At 40.8% G+C, this 23,743-nt stretch overlaps 1 protein-coding gene across 2 annotated transcripts; it reads left to right on the top strand.

Moving 5' to 3' along the window:
* The first annotated feature begins 865 nt into the window (after window positions 1–865).
* On the top strand, window positions 866–23,055 carry LOC100699362 (MAM domain-containing protein 2). 2 transcript variants are annotated; one of them, XM_005470575.4, is made up of 15 exons: window positions 866–1,125; window positions 1,257–1,367; window positions 7,498–7,787; window positions 10,696–10,780; window positions 10,968–11,105; window positions 12,980–13,254; window positions 15,271–15,364; window positions 15,721–15,867; window positions 17,562–17,681; window positions 17,814–17,956; window positions 18,797–18,893; window positions 19,042–19,200; window positions 19,278–19,531; window positions 22,525–22,609; window positions 22,707–23,055. In XM_005470575.4, exons 1-15 carry the CDS (start codon window positions 1,095–1,097, stop codon window positions 22,751–22,753), a joined length of 2,076 nt encoding a protein of 691 aa, XP_005470632.2. In that variant the 5' UTR covers window positions 866–1,094; the 3' UTR covers window positions 22,754–23,055. The 2 variants fall into 2 exon arrangements, with proteins under 2 accessions (XP_005470632.2, XP_019216849.1); XM_019361304.2 differs by lacking the exons at window positions 866–1,125; window positions 1,257–1,367 and adding an exon at window positions 7,203–7,385.
* The last annotated feature ends 688 nt before the right edge of the window (window positions 23,056–23,743 follow it).

The following is a 23,743-nucleotide window of genomic DNA, read 5'->3' as shown; positions in this document are numbered from 1 at the left end:
AGTTTTCATGTCATGGTAAAATTAGCTCTATTATTTCCTTTTGGGCGTCCATTTACCATCTTCTACCTCCATCTGAACCTACTGATCAATGATGCCGCTTCTTGTGAGAGTCCGACGGCCAAAAATATTCAATTGTGCACATTTTTTGAATAAATGTTGCCCTTTTGTCTCAAAGGATTTCTCTATATGAAGCCGGTAAAAACACTGACACCAGGCCTGTGTGACATAATATAATTTAATGCATTCAAAGGTTGTAACAACAGGCCCTCCTCAAAAATGTGTAGTTTTTCTACACCGCTGCAAGTTACTGCTGACCACTCGACACTAAAACACCTACAGAGAGGAGACAACCCTTTACAAATTCATCTGAAGTTCATATCAGGACAATCTTTCATAGCGCATTATTGTTTGACAGTATCACAGCACACTGATAGGGGAGGTTAGTGTACACCCAGTATACATAGTTTTACCACACAGTCACATTGTTCACACCATAATCAGGTTGTTTGCAAGGAAACTGCAAACTCTGGAGATTTTAGGCATTTTAAAAATGTACCGACTCTGTCGGTTTTCTCTGATAAGGACAGTTTCGCTCATTAGGCTCATGTCTTAACTTGAAGACACGGGCCTAATGCTCAGGGTGGGGGGTGAACTGAGTAACTGAGCTGTCCTTGCACAAGACATTTAACCCCTAACTCTGGTTTTGCTCTGAGGCCAACAGATCAGAAGAGGAGAGCTGCACAGTCGTTGCTGTTTTAAGTCAGTTTCTGATGGTGTGTGAGGTGCCCCCCTTCCCAGCCTCTTCATTTTCTCCTTCCTCCTGCTCCCTCTCTCGCCTAACATCAGCCCATCAGTCACCTTCTTTCTCCTCCTCCTCCTCTCCCTTTTTCCTCCCCACTCTCCACACAGACAGTGTGCTGCCAGTCTGTGAGCTGGAGAGACACTCAGACGACACACAAGAGAGAAGTCTTCAAAAACAAACTTTGCAGAACCATCTTGCATTTTCCCCGACCGTGGATGAAAGAGGACTGCTCCTTGTTCTTTTCCTACATCCTCCAAGAGTTTTCTTTGTATGTTTTCCACAGAAAGCAGCAATGCTTCCATTCTACCTCCTAACTTTTGCTGGTGAGTACATCTTAACGGTTTTGGCCAGTGCTGGTGGATGAGGGCATGCTTCTATTAATGCCAGTTGCAATGATTCATACTTACCATTCCCTCTCTCTCTAACGTCTTCCTCCTCTTCGTTTCTCTCTCAGTCACCATCCAAGCCCACAGCCAGGTGTTGCCAGGATCTTGCAACTTTGAGTCCAACACCTGCGGATACACGTCAGATGCAGACTTTATGAGCTGGACCCTGCAAAAAGATGGTACTTAAAACGACGGCACACTGCACTTTCAGGGTTTTAAAACGGATTTAATGTAGGAGCTTATAATGAGTGTAGAGTTGAAGATGTTTTAATGACAGTTTTGGTGCTGGTTTTGATGGTTTTGGCTGTGCCACTAAAGAAGCCCCGGTGAAAAGAAGCCCATCTGGTCTGCATTGATTGCAGCATCTCTGAACATCTGGAGTCAGTGAAATAACACATTTAGTTATTCTCGTCGGGTTGGTACCGCTGCAGCTGATATGAATGAATGCTGCACACGCCCTTATCTTAGTATCTGTGTTATATCACCATCTGTTCATGCAAAGTGATCAAAGCCAACAGATGGATGAATGAAGGATAAATGAAACGTTCGTGCACACTTTGGTCGCCGTGGCGGGAAACAACAAAACTTCTTAAGCATTGCTGAACAAGCATCTGTACAATTGTACACTCTTGTGTGGTCCATGAACAAAATACTGAGAAGTCTTGAGCTGTATTTATCCTGGTGAACTAGTGACAGGGTCTCGTCACGTAAATAGTGACATGAGGTGGAGCCCGCTTTAAGCCTTTGAGGTCTAAGTGATCACCGGTAATCACATTAACCCAAATATGATCAGAATCGTATCAGATTTTTTTTCCAGACTCTTGGCAATCAGAGATGAAAGAAATTACTTGTTCTGATAGATTAAATCCTGTTCATATTTTTCCAGAAAAGCCCATTTTGCCTTTCTCTCTCTAAAAAAAAAGGATTGGGGGCAGAATTATCATCAGTGGTTTCTATGAAACTGATCCAGTCCAATAATCTTTTATTTAATATATATAAATGTGGATCACTGGTGATAACCTTAACCTTGTATTTTGGAGAAAGGAAACAAATTTGGGAGAGTAATTTCAAAAATACTCAAATAATAATATTGAAAAAATCCCCCAAACTCCATATTTTGATTGCCTTGACTTTTGATCATGACTAAAGTGGGATGTATGCTTGTAACTGGAGAATGAAAGTACACGTCACATGATTGTGACTGGCCTGTTCATACCATCGTTTCCTCTTATGTATTTTTGGTTACTTCTTCTGCCGCCATTTTTCATATCGACTGGAAGAAAACACCCAGCACAAGTATAAATGCTGGCAATGGTATCGACCCCTTGCATAGGCTCTACTTAGAGTCGACGCAGAAGCATAAATCGTGCATTATGCAGAATTCATGGTAATGTGTTTGTGTCAGAGGGTTAAGAGGATTCGCCAGTAGTTTGCATAAGTGTTTGGCTTTGCAGAGTGAAGGATTATGGGTATACAGCCTATGCAGAGGTGCTTGTGTGCAGTCCTCCAAAACCACCAGCGCATAGCTGAATAGGGAACTGTGTGGTGGTAAAATGCTGATTGGTTGAAAAGTTGGCCTGAACAGGAAAGGAAAGGACCGCAGAGAAGCACAGACAGTGGACACCTTTCATTGTTTTCAAACACTCAGTGTCACTTCAGCTCTTTGCATCCTGTAATTGTGACAATTTTCTTCACGGCCAGCTGAAGGAACGGCAACAGCCAAAGCGAGACTAGCCCACAAATCCACATATTTTTCACACTGCTCCTGAAGTCAGTAAACACCAGGAGCAGTAATCCAAAGAACAGAGGAGGTGAGGGGAAAAACTGGACAGATCTATATAGACAGAAACAAGAATGCCACATACACTTAACCACACAATACACTGTGACAAAGGTTACAGCACTATACACTCAGGGCTAATTTGGGGATAAGACACAGCTGCATGTGATCTAGACAATCAGAGAGGAAGCAAAACTCAAACAGCCATAGAAAAATAGAAAAACAGTCATACTAAAACAGGAAATGAACAAAAGCTGTTACTTATTTTCATGTTTAGTGTGTCATTCTTGTTTCACTAATTCAGGGGGAACACCAGAAAACCTAACACAACAAACAAATAACAAACTCAAATTAGGAACTGAAGGTAAATACAAACAAGAATGTAGAACTAATACTGGAACAGTAAACCATCTAGAAAGGCATTGAAAAGTCTAAGAAAACTTATCTGGAGCTATAAATGCAATCAAACTACATTATCAATATATTACTGTATTGAAAGGACATGACAACAGAGATCCAAAACTCAACCTACAAACAGTAAGAATCAAAACTTCAAACAGAAGAACCTGAACAGAAACGCAAACCCAAATATATTAACTGAGGATTCCCAATCCAAGAACAACCTCAAACCCAAGGACCATTAACTCCGATTCAAGCATTTGCTAACAAGCTGTGTTCACTGATATTGGGTTTTAGAAGTCCTCTTGAGCCTGTGCCGTGACTTACGCTGTGTAACACCTGTTTTTAATGCAGAACGGAGGACCTGACAATCAAAACCACTTTTTGGCCTTGTCCTATGTGTAGATGGTAAGAGGTTAATAAATTAAGTGTTTGAGTCCAAGGCAACTGGACTTCTTATTTAAGTTCTTTAAGATGTTTTACTTGTCATTCAGAAGGGTTCTTCAGTTCTAACAGCTGATGTGGAGCCCCAGATGTTTAACTGCTAGTGGGGCTTACACCTTGGAGGTGGTCCTGAGAGTCCTTGATACTGACCTGTCATCAAATGAGCGGTTAGACTTACATGAGCTAAAATATGAATACTTGGGACACCTCATGAGTTTTTAGAACTGAAGAAGCCTTTTGGATGAGAAGGCAACCATGACCTGGATGACTGAGAACCCACTTACACGACTTCTTGCCATCTATTCAAGGATATGGTTAAGGTTATAGGGAGGTTAACATCCTGCAAAAAACGACTGTAGCTTCATTTTAGAGGCAAAATTTTTTAGTTTCTGAAAATGAGTCTGTTTAGCTTGTGGTTAAATCCGTCCCTAAGACTAGCCCTTACTCACCTATGATCTGGTGGGTGATAAGAGGTTAGATGATTAACAGTCATAAAAAAAAAAAAACTCTTTATCTCTAATCTTGAGCCATGTAACTGGTGAGGCAGAATTTCTATCACGGCTCTACCCTGCTGCTCCAAACCCTGCTGAAGAAAACCTCTAATTACCACTTTTCCCCACTACGATGTTTGCTCACAGCCCACTTTTTCTGAAAATTGCTCTGCTCCTGTCTGGGATACTGTGTGTTTTCCTGTTTCCATCTTTGTTGCTAATGCCGCTGGCGTGCCAGAAAAGTCGGTGTATTTGGTGCGTTAATAGTGTGCTTAGTTCCTGCTCATTTCTTTTCCTTTCCTCCACTGCTCCTTATCCCTTTCATTGCTCTGCGCAGCCAGAACGGGAGCAGTGAAGTCATGTCAAATGTATGTATAAAGCAGTTTTTATGTACCCTTTTTTACTCTGCTTGAAACCAAATCAGGCATTGGGATGATCTAATCAAGACATTGCATCAGTCTGAGGTTTTCACATCTGTTGATTCGGTTTTTAAATATAAACAACTGCAGTTTACTGGGGGGAAAAAAAGAAACATTGAATTTTCCAAACTGAAATCATCTCAGTGAGTGTGTTTAGGAGGCCCGGGGCAGCAGGGCATTCCACAGGGACAAATAATAAATGACAGACCACTAAGAAGAGCTCAGAGGACCCTGGAGCAGAAAAGAGTTACTGAGGTGGATTTTATGATGCTCCGACTCAAAGTGTCTTGACTTTGGCCATGAATCCTGATGCAAAATGTCACATCCTGTAAATCTGGGCTTTCTATAACTTCTTTCAGATAAAAAGGTCCAGTAAAACTACATCTGATTTTTAACAGGTTCCAGTCCTTAAACAGAAAGTGTAAAGAAAATGATTGATTTTTGCATATTATCTGGAGCTGGGTCAGACACATTTTATAATTCCAAACATTTAAACACAAACTGATGCTGGGATTTAAATCTCCTCACCTTTGACCGATCAAGTTCAGTCATCAAGTTCGCTTTTAGTACAGCCAAGCTCATGTTGGTTTGCTAGGCATCAATCTAAAATGAAATCCCAGACAACTGGATAGATCAGTTGATTCCGGCCTTCATTTTAGTCCCATTATCAAACAGAGATGTCAGAATGTCCAAACCTGCACATCGATCAGTTAGCCTGTTAGCTGCCTCTGTGTTCGTATTTAACTCAGTTAATTAGTGTGGCTGCACTTTGTGGATCGGCTAATATGATTTCCAGTCCAGCAACAACAACATCCAACTCTGTTAATTTGCTAGTGGCTCTCAGTTTGTACTCTCACAAGCTAGCAAATAGCTTGCTTGTTAGTAAGCAACAAACGGTATAAAAGGTACAGTATGTACCTTGATTTCTACCAGAAATTAGAATTTGTTACTTTAGTCCAGATTTACTAATGCATGTGCAGTCCTGTGAAAACACTAAGTGCACCCCATGATTTATCCGGCTATAAAACACCTTTTATTAGAAATAAGCTAAAGTAATTGTTTTCTGTATGAATTCATCAGTTTCTCACTTTGTGATTTTGGAATGTGGAATTTTGACCCATCTTTCATTGAGGTTTCCAAGAATTTGATTATGCACACAGACTTTCACTGGGATATTGAAACACCCTGACCTTTTTTTCCGTCTTTCTGTTGTAGATTTGTTTGATCAGATGTTTTTCTCATTGTACTGTCAACATTTAGCATGCTAAGTGAGGTTTGTAGAATCTAAAATATAGCTCTTGGGTTTTCTCTGAGCTTTGCACAGTTTGACCTTGCAGTGAATTTGCTGAGATGTACTGATGATCGCTTAATTAAGTGCATTTGAAGAGCAGCACCTACATGCTATGTACACCCTTAATTCCTGTGGAAGCAGTAAGGACTGCATAGAGTCCTGTGAAAACCGAAAACTGGACTGTAAGGGTCTGTCTTGTATTACAGTGAAACATGGGTTTGCAGTACTTTAGGTTTTTAGTCACATTTCTGTACAGACTTAGGTCCACAGTGCAACCTTTTCTGCATGTGTTTTCTTAACAGTGCACACCCTTTTAGTAAGTTTTCTCTAGTAAGTTCTGAACTGAAATTACTGCCAAAATTCAGATATTAATGGGAGACAGATCTAAAATGTGTTAGATGTCTGAATACTGACTAAACGTATAATAACAGTCTGCAGAAGCGCAGCATCCTGCTTATTTGGCTAGCTTTATAAATGGCTTATGTCATGCAGTTGTGTTGTTGATTGTTTGTGCAATCATGTAGAGACATATGAAAGGCAGAAGTGGTAATAATTTTCCACATTTCTTGTTCCTTTTTGATCCAAGACCTTTTCTTTGTCAGATTCTTGGGAAAATCCAGGAAAACAGATGTATTCACCATGAGAGTGGCTACATTTGGGTTAAATTAGCATTATGAGCTATCATAATGTTTTAACCTTGAAGCTGCTTTTCTGATGATCCATCTGCATTTTATTATCTATTATCATGTTGTTTTTGTCTTTGTGCATCTTTTTATGCCTGGTCCTTCTCATGAAGGCTCTATATTTCCAATTAGTTTTACAGCTGACACATACTTATAGCTGGTATTCAGTGTGCTGTTAAAAATCTACCTCCAAGGGCTGAAAGTTTTTAAAGTCTTATTCCAAACATTGAAACGTTTGCTTTAAAGCAAGACGTCACCAAGCTTTTCCTTTTTTATTGACATATGTAATATTAGAGTGGTGGCTGCTGATATCAAAGGCAGCCAAAGTTTCCAATAACAAGGTTAGCTTATGTAATATTAGCCATTCTGGGCCAAAAGATCAGCTTCTGACTGCCCAGTTTCAGACATTTTTTCGCATTCTTGGCTCTGTATGATGTCAGAAAGAGGGGTTTTTTTATGCAAGTTTTCAAAAGTTGTTTTTGTCGGGGAAAGAAGCTAGCTTAAAGCAGGAGGAGCTAAAACACTCTTTTTCAGACAGGAAAAACTGAAGGCCCAGTAACAGACAAACAGTGATCATTTACACTGTGAACCATGCAAAATTTACTCTGGTAGAGTCCAAAAATAAAAATATGGAGCTGGAAATGAGGAGACCACATATACTTAACCTTATTGGCGGCACAAATATTAAAGGTTTGTACAGCAGCACGGGGTGAAAGATCAGGTAGCAGCTGTCATTAATATGCTCTTGATCATGCTTTATTTATAATGAATGAAATGCTGTGTTTCTAATCTGTCTGTTCAGGCCGTTTTGTCACAGTGGAAGCAGCCGTGAATGAGGATCAGGAGGACTACATAGGCAGTGGTGCTGACCCACAGCGAGAGATCATAGGGGTGCTGCTGAGTCCCCGTTTGGATCACGGTGAGTGGAGCTGCCTGAGGCTTGTCTATCAGATCACAGAGTCAGGAAGCCTGGAGGTCCTGCAGCGCACCGAGGGGAACAGCTTTGACAGGCCGCTGTGGAGCAGCCGGTTGCCCTCCGACAGCTGGGTGGTCTCAAGCATGGACCTGCGGAACAATACAGAACCTTACAGGGTAAAACACTTTTCAAATAGTATCTAATCTTTGTTTAACAAAGAGATCAGATTAAAATGTACCAAAACATGGCTGAAGTTCCGCCAGAGGCTCGAGGCTGTTTATATCTCTTTTTAAAATATAAAAGGTACAGCAGCTAAGCTATTCTTAGGTACTAAAAGTTGAAAGGTTGTGTAGATTACAGCCAGAAGAAAAGGTATAAAATGGAAAATGTTCATCCTCTACGGACTCGGCTGATAAACACCCAGCTGTCTAGTTGTACAAGGAAAAAAAAACTTGCAATAATATAAGAATAAAAGTGAAAGGTGAAAGAAATCCCACTGCACTTCAGTTCAACTTGCTCACAGATTGCCAGTTAATGAGAGAAAATGAGTGCAAAGAAAGGTAAAAGTAAAAAAGAAAAATTTACTCACAATTTCCTGTTTTTATTTTCAAAGACTGAAGATGCAGTCTGACAGCTGATTTTCTAACCTACTGCACATATGCATAAAACCTCTCAATCTCTCACTGAAACAACACATGCAGGTTAAAATGACGCATGCAGACCTAAACTGAGGCGAGTATGAAACATGCTTGTAATTATCCAAACACTCTGGGAATAGTACACCACGTGTTTACACTATATGCAGAGGCAGAGCTGACTCTGACAGGGTCTGTGACCTACATCAGGCTATTCCAGACCTGTGCTATGTGCAGGCCCCTCAGTGCATAAACACATTTCAGTCCAGACCTGGGTGAAGAAAATTAATGTGCCAGTGGTTTAGATTTCACACCAACTGCTGAAGCATTGTGCTATTTACTCCCACTCAATGAAATAAATTCACCCAGCATTAACTTTTGTTATTGGAAACAAAAGCCAGCTTGACTTAGGGATGCAGGTAGTGTTAGTTTGCTAAAGATGGGACATACTTGGCTAAGTTTAAGTGCTTTGGCGCCTGCTGTATTGTTTTTTGGAGGCACTGGATGAGAGAGTAAAGGGTTATTAGTTAATGACGCCAAGCTGCGTCTGTAGACAGTACGGGGTTTTGCAGGGACACAGATACCTGCGAATAACCAAATAACAAAACTTGTTGTGAGAGATAAACTGACTATTGAGATAAAAACATATGAATGTACCGGGCTACGTCTAAAATATGTTTAATTTTTCTGTAAAGTTGGGCGTTTTAACATGGGAATCTGTGGGGGCTGACTCACTTTTAGATCGGACTCCAGTGGCCACTCAAGGAACTGCAGTTTTTGACTCTTCACCTTAAATTTAAAATGTTCAGCTTCAAAGCTGCAACCTGATTTCACCTTTCTCTCGCCACATTGAGTAAGCCAAAAAAATTTAATTCATTAATATTCCAATTATTTTGGGGATTTAGATGCATTGGTAGGACTATCTGTCCCACCTTTAAATATGGAGACTTGTTTCTGCCAGTGAGTAACCCTATTTCTGGCATTTCTTGCCACCTTGCTGTGCAAGAAATGTCCATGCTTCCCTAAATTAAAGCAATAAATAAATAAATAAATAAATAATAAACAAAACTTCTAGTATATATACACATCATCCAGCTGAGGCACTCTTCAGCACCTGATCACCTTCAGCTACACTAATTTGAATACACATTGTATCAAGAACAGAAACCTGAACAAAGCCAAGCTAAAAAAATGTTTTTAATTTGTTTTCCGATATCTCTTTTTATCGCTTCATAAATCAGAAAAAAACGTCATCATAGTAATAAAATAGCAGAGAGATTAATCCATGAAAGATATAAACAAACTCCTTTATAACCTCTTTAAGATTATAGGCAGGAATAAAACTTTTTAGATTTGTCATGTAAATTCTAATAGAGTGGATATTTCTGTGTCAGAGGTTGAGAAAGTAAACAGTAGAAATAAAAATACATTTTTATTGAAACGGTGAACGATGCATTGTTTTACTAATCTATATCGCCACGGCAGTTCACCAGATGAGTACGTTTTTGTATTTCTGATTATTGCTGTCTTCCTCCCTTCACCCACAACTGGTCACGGAAGATGGCCGGCCCTCCCTGAGCCTGGGTCTGGTGGAGGTTTCTTCCTTTAAAATTTAGTTTTTCTCTCCCACTGTTGCCAAAGTGCTTGCTCATAGGGGTCGTACTACACTGATCTGCTTGTCAAATGGACATATTCCAATTATTTTAGGATATGATGAGAGGACCCAAGTGCAGGCTACAGAGAGAAAGACAAAAGATTTCAGGAAACAAAGACTGTACTAGACAGAAAAATGACTGAATATCAGGGAACAGGTGGAAACTATCAACAGCAGGTGAAAATAATGATGGCAGGGGAGACGATCTCAAACGTGAGAAGACAAAGAGAGGATGTAGACACAAAAACAAGATACGTGAGAAAAGAAAATCTCAGAGTAAAACAGGAAATAACTGAAAGACAAATAACTAAGACTAAGCAATGAAGGCTGGCAGTAAACATGATGACAGAGACAGGGCAACACAGCAGGCAGGAGAAGAAAATAGTAGTTCACCACAGGAACCATGATGATTTACTTAAAGAGGATGCTTGACATTAAAGCTTTTTGAGCATGCTCCAATAAACCCACAAAGTATTATCAAGCTGTTTTCACTTTAGAGGTTTTTGAGCCACTTTTAGCTTGTAGTTTTGGCTTTATTGCACATTTGCTGCAAAAACAGTCTCAGCGTTTTTCCCCCAAACCACCTTAACATCTTAAAAGGCATGACATATCTTATAAACGTGTTTCTTCTCCATCATCCTGTGTGTCATTCCCTCTTCTGCACGCCACTTTAAAGTAAATCAGAGTCAGGAAAAGTAGACTAGCTGTCAGCATTCTTTGTGAATGAACTCTTTTTAACCTCATGTGATGTCAGACCTCACTTCGGGGGATTACTGAGCATGTGTCGTTGATTAGGTCGTCATCGAAGGTAAACCTGGGTCGAGCAAAGGGAGCAGCGTGGCCATCTTTGAGATCCACATCAGCCCCGGATACTGCCTGGGTCGGTGACTTCACACTTATGTCACGCACACATTTTACTTTAAACTGAAAGAAAAACATCACCCACATATGTACGCCTTGATGAAGACCATCTGCACCCTGATCCTCAGACATTACAAAGCTCCGACAGCATGCTTTCACATGTGCACCCATAACAGCGGGTCTGTTGTTCATTTGTCTGCCTCTAGAATGTGATTTTGAGGAGTCTCACCTGTGTGGATACAATAACCAGTGGAATGCCAACGTAAACTGGTATGTGGGAGGAGGCGAGGTCCAGGTTCTCCACAATGATATGCCAAATGATCACACATACAACAACAGGTCAGGTGAGCAAGAGTGATTTGTACATATAATTACTGGGTGTACTATTAATGACTCTTGAAGGGTCAAACAGATTTTAGTTCATAAGCCAAATACCACAAAGTTAAAGAGGGCTACAATGGGTCAAAGTACAGGTACAAATACAAATAATGAACTGCCTGGGATACTTTAAAAAGTGAAACTTCATCATTATATGTCAGACAGTTTAAAATATGGGATTTAGTTTCTAGGTAGTGCTTAAAATCTGCATTCTTTCTAATGACCTCTTGGGATGGGATGTACTAATTATTTAACGATTCTGATTCCATTATCGATATCACTTATGATTCGATTTCTCACTGGCTCTGCTTTGGGACTAACCACCATCACTAAGCAGGATATGAAAGACATTCATGCAAATGTCGTCAGTATTTCCCTTTTTTATTGTGTTCTGTGTTGGGTAGTAATTATTACACATATTACACAGAACACTGTTCTTAAATATAACATAGTATGTTGCTTAATCACTTCCAGGAGAAAGTAATTGCGCTGTCTCATAATTACCATTTACCAATATAAACCTGAGGCACATAACCCTGGGCTAATGAGAATACACATACGATCTTTACCTTAGTATTAAGGAATCAACACAAAAATGACAACACGAAGCAAGGATTAAAACCAGCACAAAGAGAGTTTAAAGCGATTGCCACAGTGATTCTACTTTAGATAACTGACTGCTCATCAGTTTGTTATCCGTTGAAGTTCAGGGTCTGGCTCCTGGGCACTCTTGTCTTTTTGTGCAATTAAAATAAAAGTAATGTCCATATGCACTTTAAAGACCGCGCCGCTATTTTCCTAACTGAAGTCAGTTGAGTGCAAGTGGAACCCGCAAGTGGGAACAATAGGTAAGGAGACTAACAACTCCAAGAAATTTAACTACTGGGAACCAGTTCTCTACAAGAACTCTAATGTCTATCCTCCCAGTCTGTTTCCACTTTCTTCATCCAATAAAGGGAAAAACAAGAAAAGCCCCAAAATTCATTAATCCATCTTCTTAACTGCTTACCAAGTTCAGGGTCATGGTGGGTCTGGAGCCTATCCTAACAGATGGACCGAGCCATAGTCCATCACAGGGTGCCAAACTATGCCTTCAAGTGCAAAGCAATCCAGTCAATCCAGACTGGATCCTCTGGAGCAGCAGTCCCCAACCCATGGGCCACGGACATGTACCGGTCCGTGAGCCATTTGATCCCGGGCCGCGAGAGTTGAGGCTCAGGTGTAAAAATTGATGGTTTTCAGGGTTTTTATTGTTTTTTTTATTGTTATTTTAAATTGATTTTATCTTTAACTCAGTTTCCCTGGGTCTTTTCCCATGTGTTATGAATAAATCTTCTTTTTTTTGGTACTGGTACTGGTTCTATTTTGTTGTATTTATCCGCGACACCTTAAAGACCGGTCCGTGAAAACATAAACCGGTCCGTGGTGCAAAAAAGGTTGGGGACCGCTGCTCTGGAGGGTTAATTCTCGGCCCCGAGCTTCACATTTGATACCCCTAATCCTGGGGTTAGGGTTAGTTTATTATGTTTTTCCTCAGTGGTCTGTAGAACGGTCATTAGTTTGACTAGGCTCACCTTTTACAAAGATTACAAAGGTCTGTAATGACTTGTCCTATGTGCTTGACTCTAACTTGACATGAATGGTAAACATAATTCAAAATGTACCCAGAATGGTCCTATCTTTCAGACTGACAGCGTCAAAGCAACGGATTATCATAACTTTTAAAGCTGTTAAAGCTTTAAAGGCTTTGATGAAGGTCTTTACACAACTAGAAATCACCAAATCAGTGTTTACATGGTCTAAATAAACCCAGAAAACTCTGCCACTTAATTCCTTTCAGGTCACTTCATGTACGTCGACTCCATCTACGCCAAGACCTTCAAAGAAGTGGCCAAACTGGTGTCTCCAATGACGCAGGTGCCGATGTCCGGCTGTCTGAGTTTTCAGTATCAGCGCAGTGAGATGGGAAACCTCTTCTCTGTTTTCACCCGGGACCAGCTGGGTCAGTACCAGGAGTTGTGGAGGGCAGGGTTGGAGAATCAAAACGACTGGACAGAGATTCCTGGAGAGTGGATATCTGTGCAGGTGGACCTGAAGGCACCGTACTCGGTACAGGTCAGTTCAAGACCTCTTATAAAGTCTTATGTGATGACCTAATGAACAAAGAAAGACCGTTACTTTTAAAGAAGGCAACTTTTTTTCTTATAAAAGCAAAAATAAATTAAATGGTAATTAAATATATACTTTTGCTGCTGTGAACCCAATTTTAAAGCTAGATACTTTTAGAAAAATTCCAATGATGTATTCTTGAGCTCAGAATTATCTTATCTTATGTGTTGTGCTCCTCTTTTCTGTCTTGTCTTTCCCCTAACCCTCAAAACAAAAGTCTCTTCCTGGGGCGATCATGGCTCAAGAGTTGGGAGTTCGCCTTGTAATCGGAAGGTTGCCGGTTCGAGCCCCAGCTTAGACAGTCTCAGTCGTTGTGTCCTTGGGCAAGACACTTCACCTGTTGCCTACTGGTGGTGGTCAGAGGGCCCGGTGGCGCCAGTGTTCGGCAGCCTCGCCTCTGTCAGTGCGCCCCAGGGTGGCTGTGGCTACTATGTAGCTTGCCATCACCTGTGTGTGAATGGGTGGATGTCTGGATATGTAAAGCGCTTTGGGGTCCTTAGGGACTAGTAAAGCACTATATAAATACAGGCCAGGCCATTTTTTAAAAGAGACCCCACAATCAGCAGATGCTCTCTCTAACAATGTATGTAATATTGTAGGATATGTGACAGTATAAAGTGCCCGGAGACAACTGTTGTTGTGGGTTTTTTACAATATAAAACTGATTGAATTAAAAAAATAAAGTTTGCTATTGAGGTATACACCAAAAACCTCTTTGAACCTTAGCGGATTGCCACGGTCGCCCATAGTTTGCACGGCAGAAAACAACTTGCCTGTAAACACTGAGCAGAAGGGAAATTGTGAACTTGCAAACCAAAAACCAGAGAACCTTTGCCTTCAAGGGGAAAGTTGCACATTTTAAAACGTGTTGATTGCAATAGTGAGGCCCAACTTTTAGGCTTCAATATGGTCCATTGCAGACGCAGACAGCTGGAGACCAAACGGTTGAACAGTCATTGCTCTTAGACTTCTTTGAAGACCCCTTGAAGTTCGCTGCCGGGAGCACATGTGTAGCTGGCGCATTGAAATGTTAATTCTCAGCAGACAAGTATACGCAATCACAAAAAAAGGCAGGCACGTGGACATTCACATGGAGCCTCATGCTCACTGTGTGGCAAAATATATAGAACTTGAAACAAAGCAAACCCTAGTCAAAAGTACTTTACTGACTTTACTTTGAAGGAGAAAGTCCTCCATTTCTGGTTTGTATTGCACTTTTTCCATCCATCTATCCATCCAGCCATCCATCCATCCATCCAAACAAAAATAGATTGGAGAGCATATCTCTAGTGTCATTGGGGAAATATAAAGACATTAACTGTGCTATCAATTGTGTTATTGTTTGACAAATGTTACAGATCTTGTATGTATATTTCTCTGTCTCTATGGCCACATGCAAGAGATGATTGAGTTGGATTTCACTGAACATCTCCTTTATTCATATAATGGTCAGGATTTTAACTTTTAAAATCTTTAATTGTTCCGTAGCTTTAGTCGTGTAGTATTAATTGAAAGTGCACGTTTCTGACAATGTAAAAAACATATAAATAAATAATGAGTGACTGCTTTAATTTTTTTCCATGTGTACGTAATATAGTCACCAGTGTATCTACAAAGGGAATAATACAAGTAATCTATGTTAAGGTAGTCTTAATTGATAGATTAATTGATAAACTGCTTACGGTCTCATAGGTATACATGATGACCTGTAACACAGATGTTCTGGTACATAATAAAGTGGGCAGGGTTAAATGCAGTGACTCTATGTTAGGTTATCTTTAACTTCTTGTGCTTCCATCATTCGTCTGACAAATGTTTTTGTTCTTTATTTGATTTTAAAATGTTTTGGGGTTTGACTTAAAACTACTACTAAACTACTTCGACTACTGTGCATTAAGATGTAAATGTGAACGCATCTGTGTGAACACATAACGGCCTACAGCTTTATTTATGTCCCTTTAGGTGGTCTTTGAAGTGGCGTTTAACAGTCCACGTGGCGGACGTGTTGCACTTGATGACATTTCCTTTTCTTCACAGTTCTGCACCACAGACACTGGTGAGCTGCAAATAAAGCCCCTTATTCTTTCACCGCTAATGTCACCAGTAAAATAGTCAAACTGGGTAAAATCTTAAGCCTCCAAAATATTCAGATTTTAAGAATTTCAATTAATTTAATATCTTAAAGCACCAAATCCAAGTAGCAGCAAAGTCATAAAGTCTTTCATATATCAAAATTTGGGAGTTTGCATGTAGATTAAGAAGATTAAAATAACCATGATTAATATAGGATTCATCCTCCAGGGTCTACAGATGTTAACATGAAATCGAATACAAATGTTTAAAGGACTGAACAGGAGCCACAAAAGTGTTTCTCCTACATTAACCTGCGGTTTCTGTGCATTTATTCTACAGAGCCAACTTTTGATCCCTCTATCGCCAACTGTGATTTTGAGTCTGGTTTCTGCCTCTACACCCAGGAGCAGGCAGAGGAGTCACCATGGAGAAGAGTCTCTGTGAAGCCCAACATATTCAGGAATGGAGACCACACCACAGGAGCAGGTGGGAAAACAACATCTGACCGTGGACTCTGTAAAACTTCCACTGTTTAAAGGGGACTTAATACACTTTTCTGTATTTCCCGTCATATATAAAGTGTGACAATACTGTTAAAAATGGCCCAAGTTTCAAATAATAGGGTAAGCTGATGTGCACGTAATTATGCATGAATCATGCAACGCTTTTAGAGTCCGAGAATAAAAATACAAGCAGAATAGGTCAACTGTGAGGCTGCCTCAGAGGGAAACTCCTGATTTTTTCCACCACAAAAGAATCTTTTTGGTTAGAAAAAAACATCTAGCAGACCAATACTTTTATTCTACCTCATCACCCAGGTTTCCTATGGGCAACACATAATTGGCTTGACCATAGAAAACCCACATAGGGGCCCCAAAGGGCAAAACTGGTATGGGCCCTGGATGGGAACACACACTTGGGGCTCATGTGGAAAAATGTGGGTTTGCCTTGCCCACACAGCTCCACGGTTTATCCACACCTACTCGCAGTGGGCCCAGATGTGCTCTACATTTCATGGCAGTACTGTGGGTTTGCCCACAGCGGCCCCATACAGGCCCCAAGAGGGCACGTTTGCTGGGTAGTTGAGTTTTTTTGAAATTTCTTGAAGTAGTCTTCGATAATAGTTCTCCAAGCTTTGTGACATCGAGGACATTGAGAGTTTTTCTTTGGATGTTGGCTGCTTTTTGTTTCATTATCTGCAAAGATGATCCCCTATTGCTACAATAATGTTGAGGTCCTGGCTCTGGGAAGGCCAATCCATGGTCTATAGTGCTCCATTGTGTGTTTTTCATTTCCCTTTCTTAAGACTAGCTTGTTATTAGCCACACTTCCACTGAAACCATTACTCATGAGTCTTAAGAGAACACCGTGGATCAAGTGAAAAGCCAGATTTTTTTTTGTATTTCCTAGGGACATGACTTTTGGCTATTTATCACCTGTAGATAGTTTCCTCCACTCCGCTCCACTTTTGGTCTGAAAAATATTATTTTATGCCTGTCGAAGTGTGATATCTTTGGCACTTTTGTGGATTCAACTGAAGACATTGGAACAAATTATTTTTTGTGACAGGCTGCTAGTAACAAAGTGCCAGAAGATTAAAGAGCTTAAAATTGGCAAAGTTGTTCGTTATGTTTAGACGCAGCACTGGTTCATCTCAGTGTTAAGTGGCTTAAACAAAAAAAACAAAAATATTCCTCTGAAAATTGTCAGGTACAAAGACTGGACTAAAAAATGAGTGAAAAAGCAGCCAATGGTCAAAGAAAAACTTTGAAATACCCCCAGAAAGCTGTTCAAGACCACTTTTAAAAATACAAGAAAGTCTGGCTCCTTCATGAAGAAATGAAGGCTTTTACACAGAACTGTAGCTGGTAAACCAAGTGAACCACATAGCATTAAGAGCCTGGTATTGTTCTCATTAGATGGTGGATGTGAACAAACATCAAAGCTGTGAAATTTAGGCCAGCGTTTTGGTGGCTGTGTGTCTGTCGGCTTTTTCGACATTTCTTTGCCTTCACGTGGCGACAACATCCATGCATGCAAACAAAGCACAGTTTGCCACTGAAAAACAGTCGAGCAGCAGATCATTACCAGGTGTGAGTGGTGATGGGAACGATCACAGCAAGCAGATTCCGAGGAAGAGAGAGTTAGCAAGAAAATAAAATGCTGTCTTCTCCCTCCAGGATCTTTCCTGTTGGCTCATGCCCGACTGGGCCCACGCTTCGGCTACGTTAGCCGTCTCATCGGTCCAACTCTGGCCGGGAACATGAAGTACTGTCTGACATTTTACTTCTCTTTGAGGGGTGAGCTGCACCCTGAAACTCGACAGATTCATATATTTTCCCTGCAAGTTGGCATTTATTTGAAATGTGTGAATCTTCTGCTGGAGCTGATCTGAATGATTCACCAACCAGAAATAACTCTGGCAACTGCAGGTTTCAATCAGACGGACCAGGCCCTGGCTGTTTATCTGCTGCAGGCGAACGGCAGCCAGGAGAAGATCTGGACTCAGGCAGAGAGGTCGAGGGGAATCTGGATCGCAGCGGATGCCACCTTCCAGACGTCACAGCCTGCCAAGGTCAGCTATAAGGAAGTGGGGGGAAAAGCACACATGTGTGAAAGAATAAACAAGGAGGTGGATAAATATATATCTATATATATATATATATATATATATATATGTGTGTGTGTGTGTGTGTGTGTGTGTGTGTGTGTGTGTGTGTATACCCTTGTTGACCGTTTTCCTGGAGGAAAAGAAAAAGATGGAGGGCTGAAGATTAGAAAGGAGTGAACAAGACAGAAAGGAGAGAAGAAGGAAAGAACCAATAGAAAAATGGGAAAAGAAGGAAAGAAAGAAATGAAAGGAAGCAAGAATTGGAATGCACAAGCATCAGTACAAGAGGGAGAAGGAGGGAAAATGTGCAACTGACAGAACTGAAAAGAAAAAGTGGGAGCAGGAAACGAGGAATGAATTCATTAATTATGATGGAAAAATATACAAATAATGGGAGTAAGGAACAGAGTAAATACGGGGGAAGAAAGAAAAATGAACAACAGAGTGAAGAATGTGAGAAATAGCCAAGAAACACTGAGAAATGAAAATAATTCTTCAGAGAGGGAAAGATAAACAGGAGAAACAGGATTTTTTTAATTTAGTGCTGCTGTAGGACATCATCATCATCACATGTGCTGCGTGATGAAAATAAAGTCATTCAGATGCCAAAGTGCTCAAAGGATTTCTCCACACTGGCTCAGTATTTCACTCATGATTCATTTCTATCCTCACAGACTAACTGAGGCTCGTGCACACACCAGCACCAACCCAAACAAAGGGTTTTGGTTAAAGTGTCTTTGGTTGGGATCGATCTTTAAATCTGTAAACACCTCGTGGCTCACCGGTTTGTCCTGTGTTGTTCAGGTAGTCTTCGTGAGCACCTGCAGGAGTTTCTGGGACTGTGGCTCTGTGGCTTTGGATGACATCAGCATGAGCCTTGGAGAGTGCGAGCTGGTGGCAGGTAACAGCTACAAAAAAAGCACAGAGAGAGAAAGAGATGGTTTTTATTTTATAACCCTGCTTTCAAAGAAAAAACCCTACTAGCCTAAAAAGAAGAAGCAGGAACCTTGCTGCTTCTCTTATTCGGCATATGGATTTTCCTCTTGTAGGCCTGCTGTCGTCTCTTCTCCCTGGACGCTGTGATTTTGAAGCAGGGATGTGTGGTTACACTCAGGACAAGAAGAGCGACGCTGCTGACTGGGAGAGGAGGAGGGGGCCCACACCGACCTCATACACCGGACCCAGAGGGGACCACACGACGGGACCTGGTGAGTCACCTCTTCTTTTGTGAAAATTGATCCTTTCAGTCATTGTAAGCCCCTGACCTACACTGTGTGCTCCATAGGATACTACCTCCACCTGGAGGCGTCGCCGATGCTGCCCGGCCAGAACGCCCGGCTGCTGTCCCGCCCCGTGAGAGGAACCAGGGGACGGCACTGTATTAGCTTTTTCTACCACATGTATGGGTCGGGCACAGGCCAGCTTAACGTTCACATCAACAAATATGGAAAGGAAGAGCTGCTGTGGCAGAGGAGTGGCGAGCAGAGCATCGCGTGGCTGAAGGCCCAAGTCGAGTACGAGTGTCACAGCCAGCATCAGGCAAGAGTGGAAATAACTTTCCCCTTAATGCAGAAAAGTTTTTTTTAAACAGTTTAGATGAAGATGATGGTGGATGCTGATTGGCAAACAACTCACTTTAGGAACACGTGAGGACAGAACTGTAGAGCAGGGGTGTTGATCTCAGTTTCTCTAAGAAGCCATGCTGAGAAATGAGGATCACTTTAATGTCACTGAGATGCTTTAATGCTTTCATTTAACCCTCAAAAATACAAATGTTAAACATAAGTCCCTAGGGCCAGAATTGGCCCTGCAAAGACTCCAGTGTGGCCCACTAGACTGCTCTGGAAAAAATTTAGGAGGCTATGCATTTCTGGAATTTTTTAGTAATAGATAAATGGTAAATGGCCTGTATTTGTATAGCGCATTACTTAGTCCCTATGGACCCCAAAGCGCTTTACACTACATTCAGTCATCCACACATTCACACACACTAGAGATGGCAAGCTACATTGTAGCCACAGCTGCCCTGGGGCGCACTGACAGAGGCGAGGCTGCCGGACTCTCTGACCACCACCAGTAGGCAACGGGTGAAGTGTCTTGCCCAAGGACACAACGACCGAGACTGTTGGAGCCGGGGCTCAAACCGGCAACCTTCCGATTACAAGACGAACTACTAACTCTTGAGCCATGATAAATAATTACATGACAGAAAAGTTACCGCTTAATGAATCCGGGACAGTCTGGGCAGTGAGCTACAAGAACTTTTTCTGTAATTTTACATATTTACCATGTAGAAAAACTGAAGAACCGATGCTGTTGAAATTGCACTTCTTTTTCTTATATTAAGATATCTCAGGGATTAAATGTGTAGTTAAACATCTTTACACTGATAGAAAAATCAAAGTGGGCTCAACATGCTAACAAAAAAACTTTAAGGTACCCCTTCATTATACCACTTAAATCAATAACATGTTTCATAAGCTGTTAAGCAGCATAACAAACTAATTCCTGATGTAAAAGCGAAATAATGCGTCTTTAATTTTATTCTTTAACATTATTTTCAGTGTCTGACAGGCATGAAAATAACAGCTCAGTGGTTCTGTGAGAAATTTGAATTTAAAAAGGCAAAAGAAGGAATATGTAGTTTCCTTTTGATAACAGGGGAAAGAAAATCACCCCAGTGTGGCCTTTCTGACTCCACTGTGATGAAACTCGCCTCCACAGCTCCATCTCTTTGAGATTTGGCACAGATGAAGATGTTTTTTTTTTTTTTACATAGCTTCAGGCTTCTTTTCAGTTCGACGGCTTATTGAAGACTGTCATTTTGGAACCACACACAACCAGTGGTATAGAGTCATTGCCCAGGAAACAAAGTAGCCTATATGAGACTGCATCATGGAAACATGGGCCTCGCTTTAGTCTCGGTAAGATGAACTCAGTCCGACATCCTCTCTTGAAATATTCTGCCTTCAGCATCAGCTTTGCCCCTGTCAGCCTGCAGGTTTGGTATAATTGGTCCTGTCTGCACTCATCACTGTGCAGACTGCATGCATGAGTGGGTGTGCCAGAATATACTGAGAACCTAAAATCAAGAAATTACAGCGTTGAGTGAATGACTCTCAAGGTGAATGGATCTTATCTGCAAACAAGCTTTAGCGCATTTGATCTCATTTGTCCTCTGTGCAGGGTATTTCAACATCTCGGCTGTTTTTATTTGGCTAAATGAAAGTTTCAATAATTAAAGGATCATTTTTAAATTTCGCTCGCTCCCCTTTGCTTTCTCTTCTTTCTCCCCACCACTCCCCCACCCAGTCGGGGCAGATGACTGCTCCTTCATGAGCCAGCCTCCGTTGGACTTCCCTTCATCTTAAAAGGGATTTCTTCCTCCCCACATTCACCAAGCGCTTACTCGGTGTTGCAGGTCTCACTCTAATTTTGTAAGGTCTTTATCTTGAACATAAACACATTGAGACTAGGAGTTATAAATAGAACTGAAAATTTCAAAAACTCATTCTCATAGGTTAGATATGAAAATATTCAGTGGAGTAGGAATTGTGATTAAAAATCTATAAAGAACATTAAAAATAGTGACAGTAAAATTCAATACTGCTGTTAATAAGACAACAGATTAGTGCTGCAGAAAATTGCTAACCTGGTGATTTAGCACACAGAGCAGTGAAATAAGCATTTTAATTCAAGTTAATTATTCTATTGAGTTTGTTCTCTGTGCTGCACACTACTAAAGTAGTACTAAAGCTTTAAACCGCCTGAGTCTATTTAATGTTTTATTAGCTGCAGTTCCAGCAGTGTAAAAGAGACTCAACAGCAGATCAGTATAAGTCTAATACATTCATGTGTCACCAAATTAATACACAGTTTGGGCTTTATTCAGTGGTTTTAATAACATACAGCTTAACCTAGCACATATAAAATGTATTCCCTCTGCAGATAATCTGAAACTTGCATAAAACATGCTGTAAATAAAAGAATTGTTGAAAACATGGTGCTCCCAACCCGGTCATGTGTTCAACATCGGTTACCATGGTGATTTAGCCAAGTTAAAAAAACAGGGGCCACTATCATGATTCAGAAAACTCGGACTTTAAGCTCAGCCTAGCTTGCTGAGCCGTTAATCTCGTAGCACAGACCTGCATGATCATCATCCGTGCAGGTCTGTGCTGCAGCAGTATTAGAGCTTATTTATGGGATAATTCAGTGTAACTCAGAGGTAAGAACAGAGCAGGTCACTTTAGTTAATTCGCAATTATTTATTGTAACGACTCACTTGTTCATGATTTGAATCAGAATCAGATTCAGAGTGCCTGTTATTGTCAGTGCATTGTAAAATACAGTGAAACTGAAGCGCTACTTCTGCAGGTGTTTCAAAATAAATAACACAGTAAAAAAACAAAAAAAAACATTAATAAATTATTAATAAAACTAATGACAAAAAAGTCATTTTTCTAACGGGGGGGTCCACTGCTGACCTGAACTTTCTTTATCTAAACAGTTTATTTGTCTTTTTGTCCTAGATTGTGTTCGAAGCGATCAGGGGTTCTTCAATAAGAAGTGACATTGCCATTGATGATGTTGTCTTGGAAGGTGGACCTTGCCCAGGTAAACAAACTGAAACATCCTACAAAAAAAGAAAAGATGCAAGAAAGGATTCCAGGTTCGTCACAACCTCCTGCTTTCTTTCTTTTTTTTCCTGCAGAAATGGGGATCAGCGCCACTGTGGGAACCTCCAATGAGATCGAGTAAAGGGTTCAAGGAGTGAAAACAGCGTATAATGCTTACCCCCCTCCCCTTCCTGTTTTTTGCACATTACAGACAACTCAAAATGTTGTTGAGTCTGACTCCTGCATGTCAGTCTAAACATGTGGACAAAGGAAACTTCTCATGTAGTTTCTCTCTTCTTGGAGCGACACATATCAGTCATGTCACAGTCAGCGTTTCTCTGCACTGTAGCAGCAGTGAGCATGTTAAAGTGTTTTTCTTCACATTTGTATTGCATTAGATTAATGCTCATTGCTCAAATAAAGCGAGGACATTCTTTAACATGACTTGCTTTTGGTTCTCTCTGTTGATGCCTGGAGTCGGATATAAGAAATACTATATTTTACTGTCCCCTAGTGGGAATACAGCATAGCATACAGGGCCATTTATAAAGGAACAGTGTGAGGGAATTGAGATTCCTTCACAGGTGATTCAACCCTCAGTCACACCTTGAACCATGTCGCCTGAATAATTCTTATGGTGGCAGGGTGGGTAAATGACGCTACGGACCTCTTCCAAGGTGACAACCACATTACGGGTTAAATACCTGAGACTCCCCATTAGCTCTAAACTGAAGAAGCCTCTTTTCAACAAGCTAAATAAAAGTTTAGCTCCCTTCAACTTAAACCCTTAAGTCTGCAGTAAGAACCAACCTCATAAATTTATTTTTTTTTAAAAGAAGTTACATCAGAGGCTCCACACTTCTGTTTTTCCTACACAACCTGTTCATTAATCACCTTAACTGACAGATGAACAGATGAATGGTTATCGCAGATATTCTTATGAAGGGTTTGAAAGCAAATCAGCTAAAATCCTCCGGTCCAAACAGTGGACTGTATAGAAATGTTTTTTGGATTTAAGTGTGGCTGTTCTCATGATCATTCACCACAGTTTTAATTGGATTGACTGGTGATTCTACAGTGGAATATGGACATTATATTAGCATTGCCAGAATATTCCTGACTCCAGAGATGC

Source organism: Oreochromis niloticus, linkage group LG7 (genome assembly GCF_001858045.2).
Source record: "Oreochromis niloticus isolate F11D_XX linkage group LG7, O_niloticus_UMD_NMBU, whole genome shotgun sequence".
NCBI lineage: Eukaryota > Metazoa > Chordata > Actinopteri > Cichliformes > Cichlidae > Oreochromis > Oreochromis niloticus.
Note: the sequence above shows the minus strand (reverse complement) of the source record. Positions and strands in the feature narration are given on the sequence as shown.

Bases quoted from the DNA above. Each gene is read 5' to 3' on its own strand.
- LOC100699362 (XM_005470575.4), top strand. From the start codon at position 1,095: ATGCTTCCATTCTACCTCCTAACTTTTGCTG. The intron at 15,868-17,561 runs GTGGGAAAACAA...TTCTCCCTCCAG, and splicing joins AGACCACACCACAGGAGCAG to GATCTTTCCTGTTGGCTCAT. The intron at 17,682-17,813 runs GTGAGCTGCACC...TGGCAACTGCAG, and splicing joins ATTTTACTTCTCTTTGAGGG to GTTTCAATCAGACGGACCAG.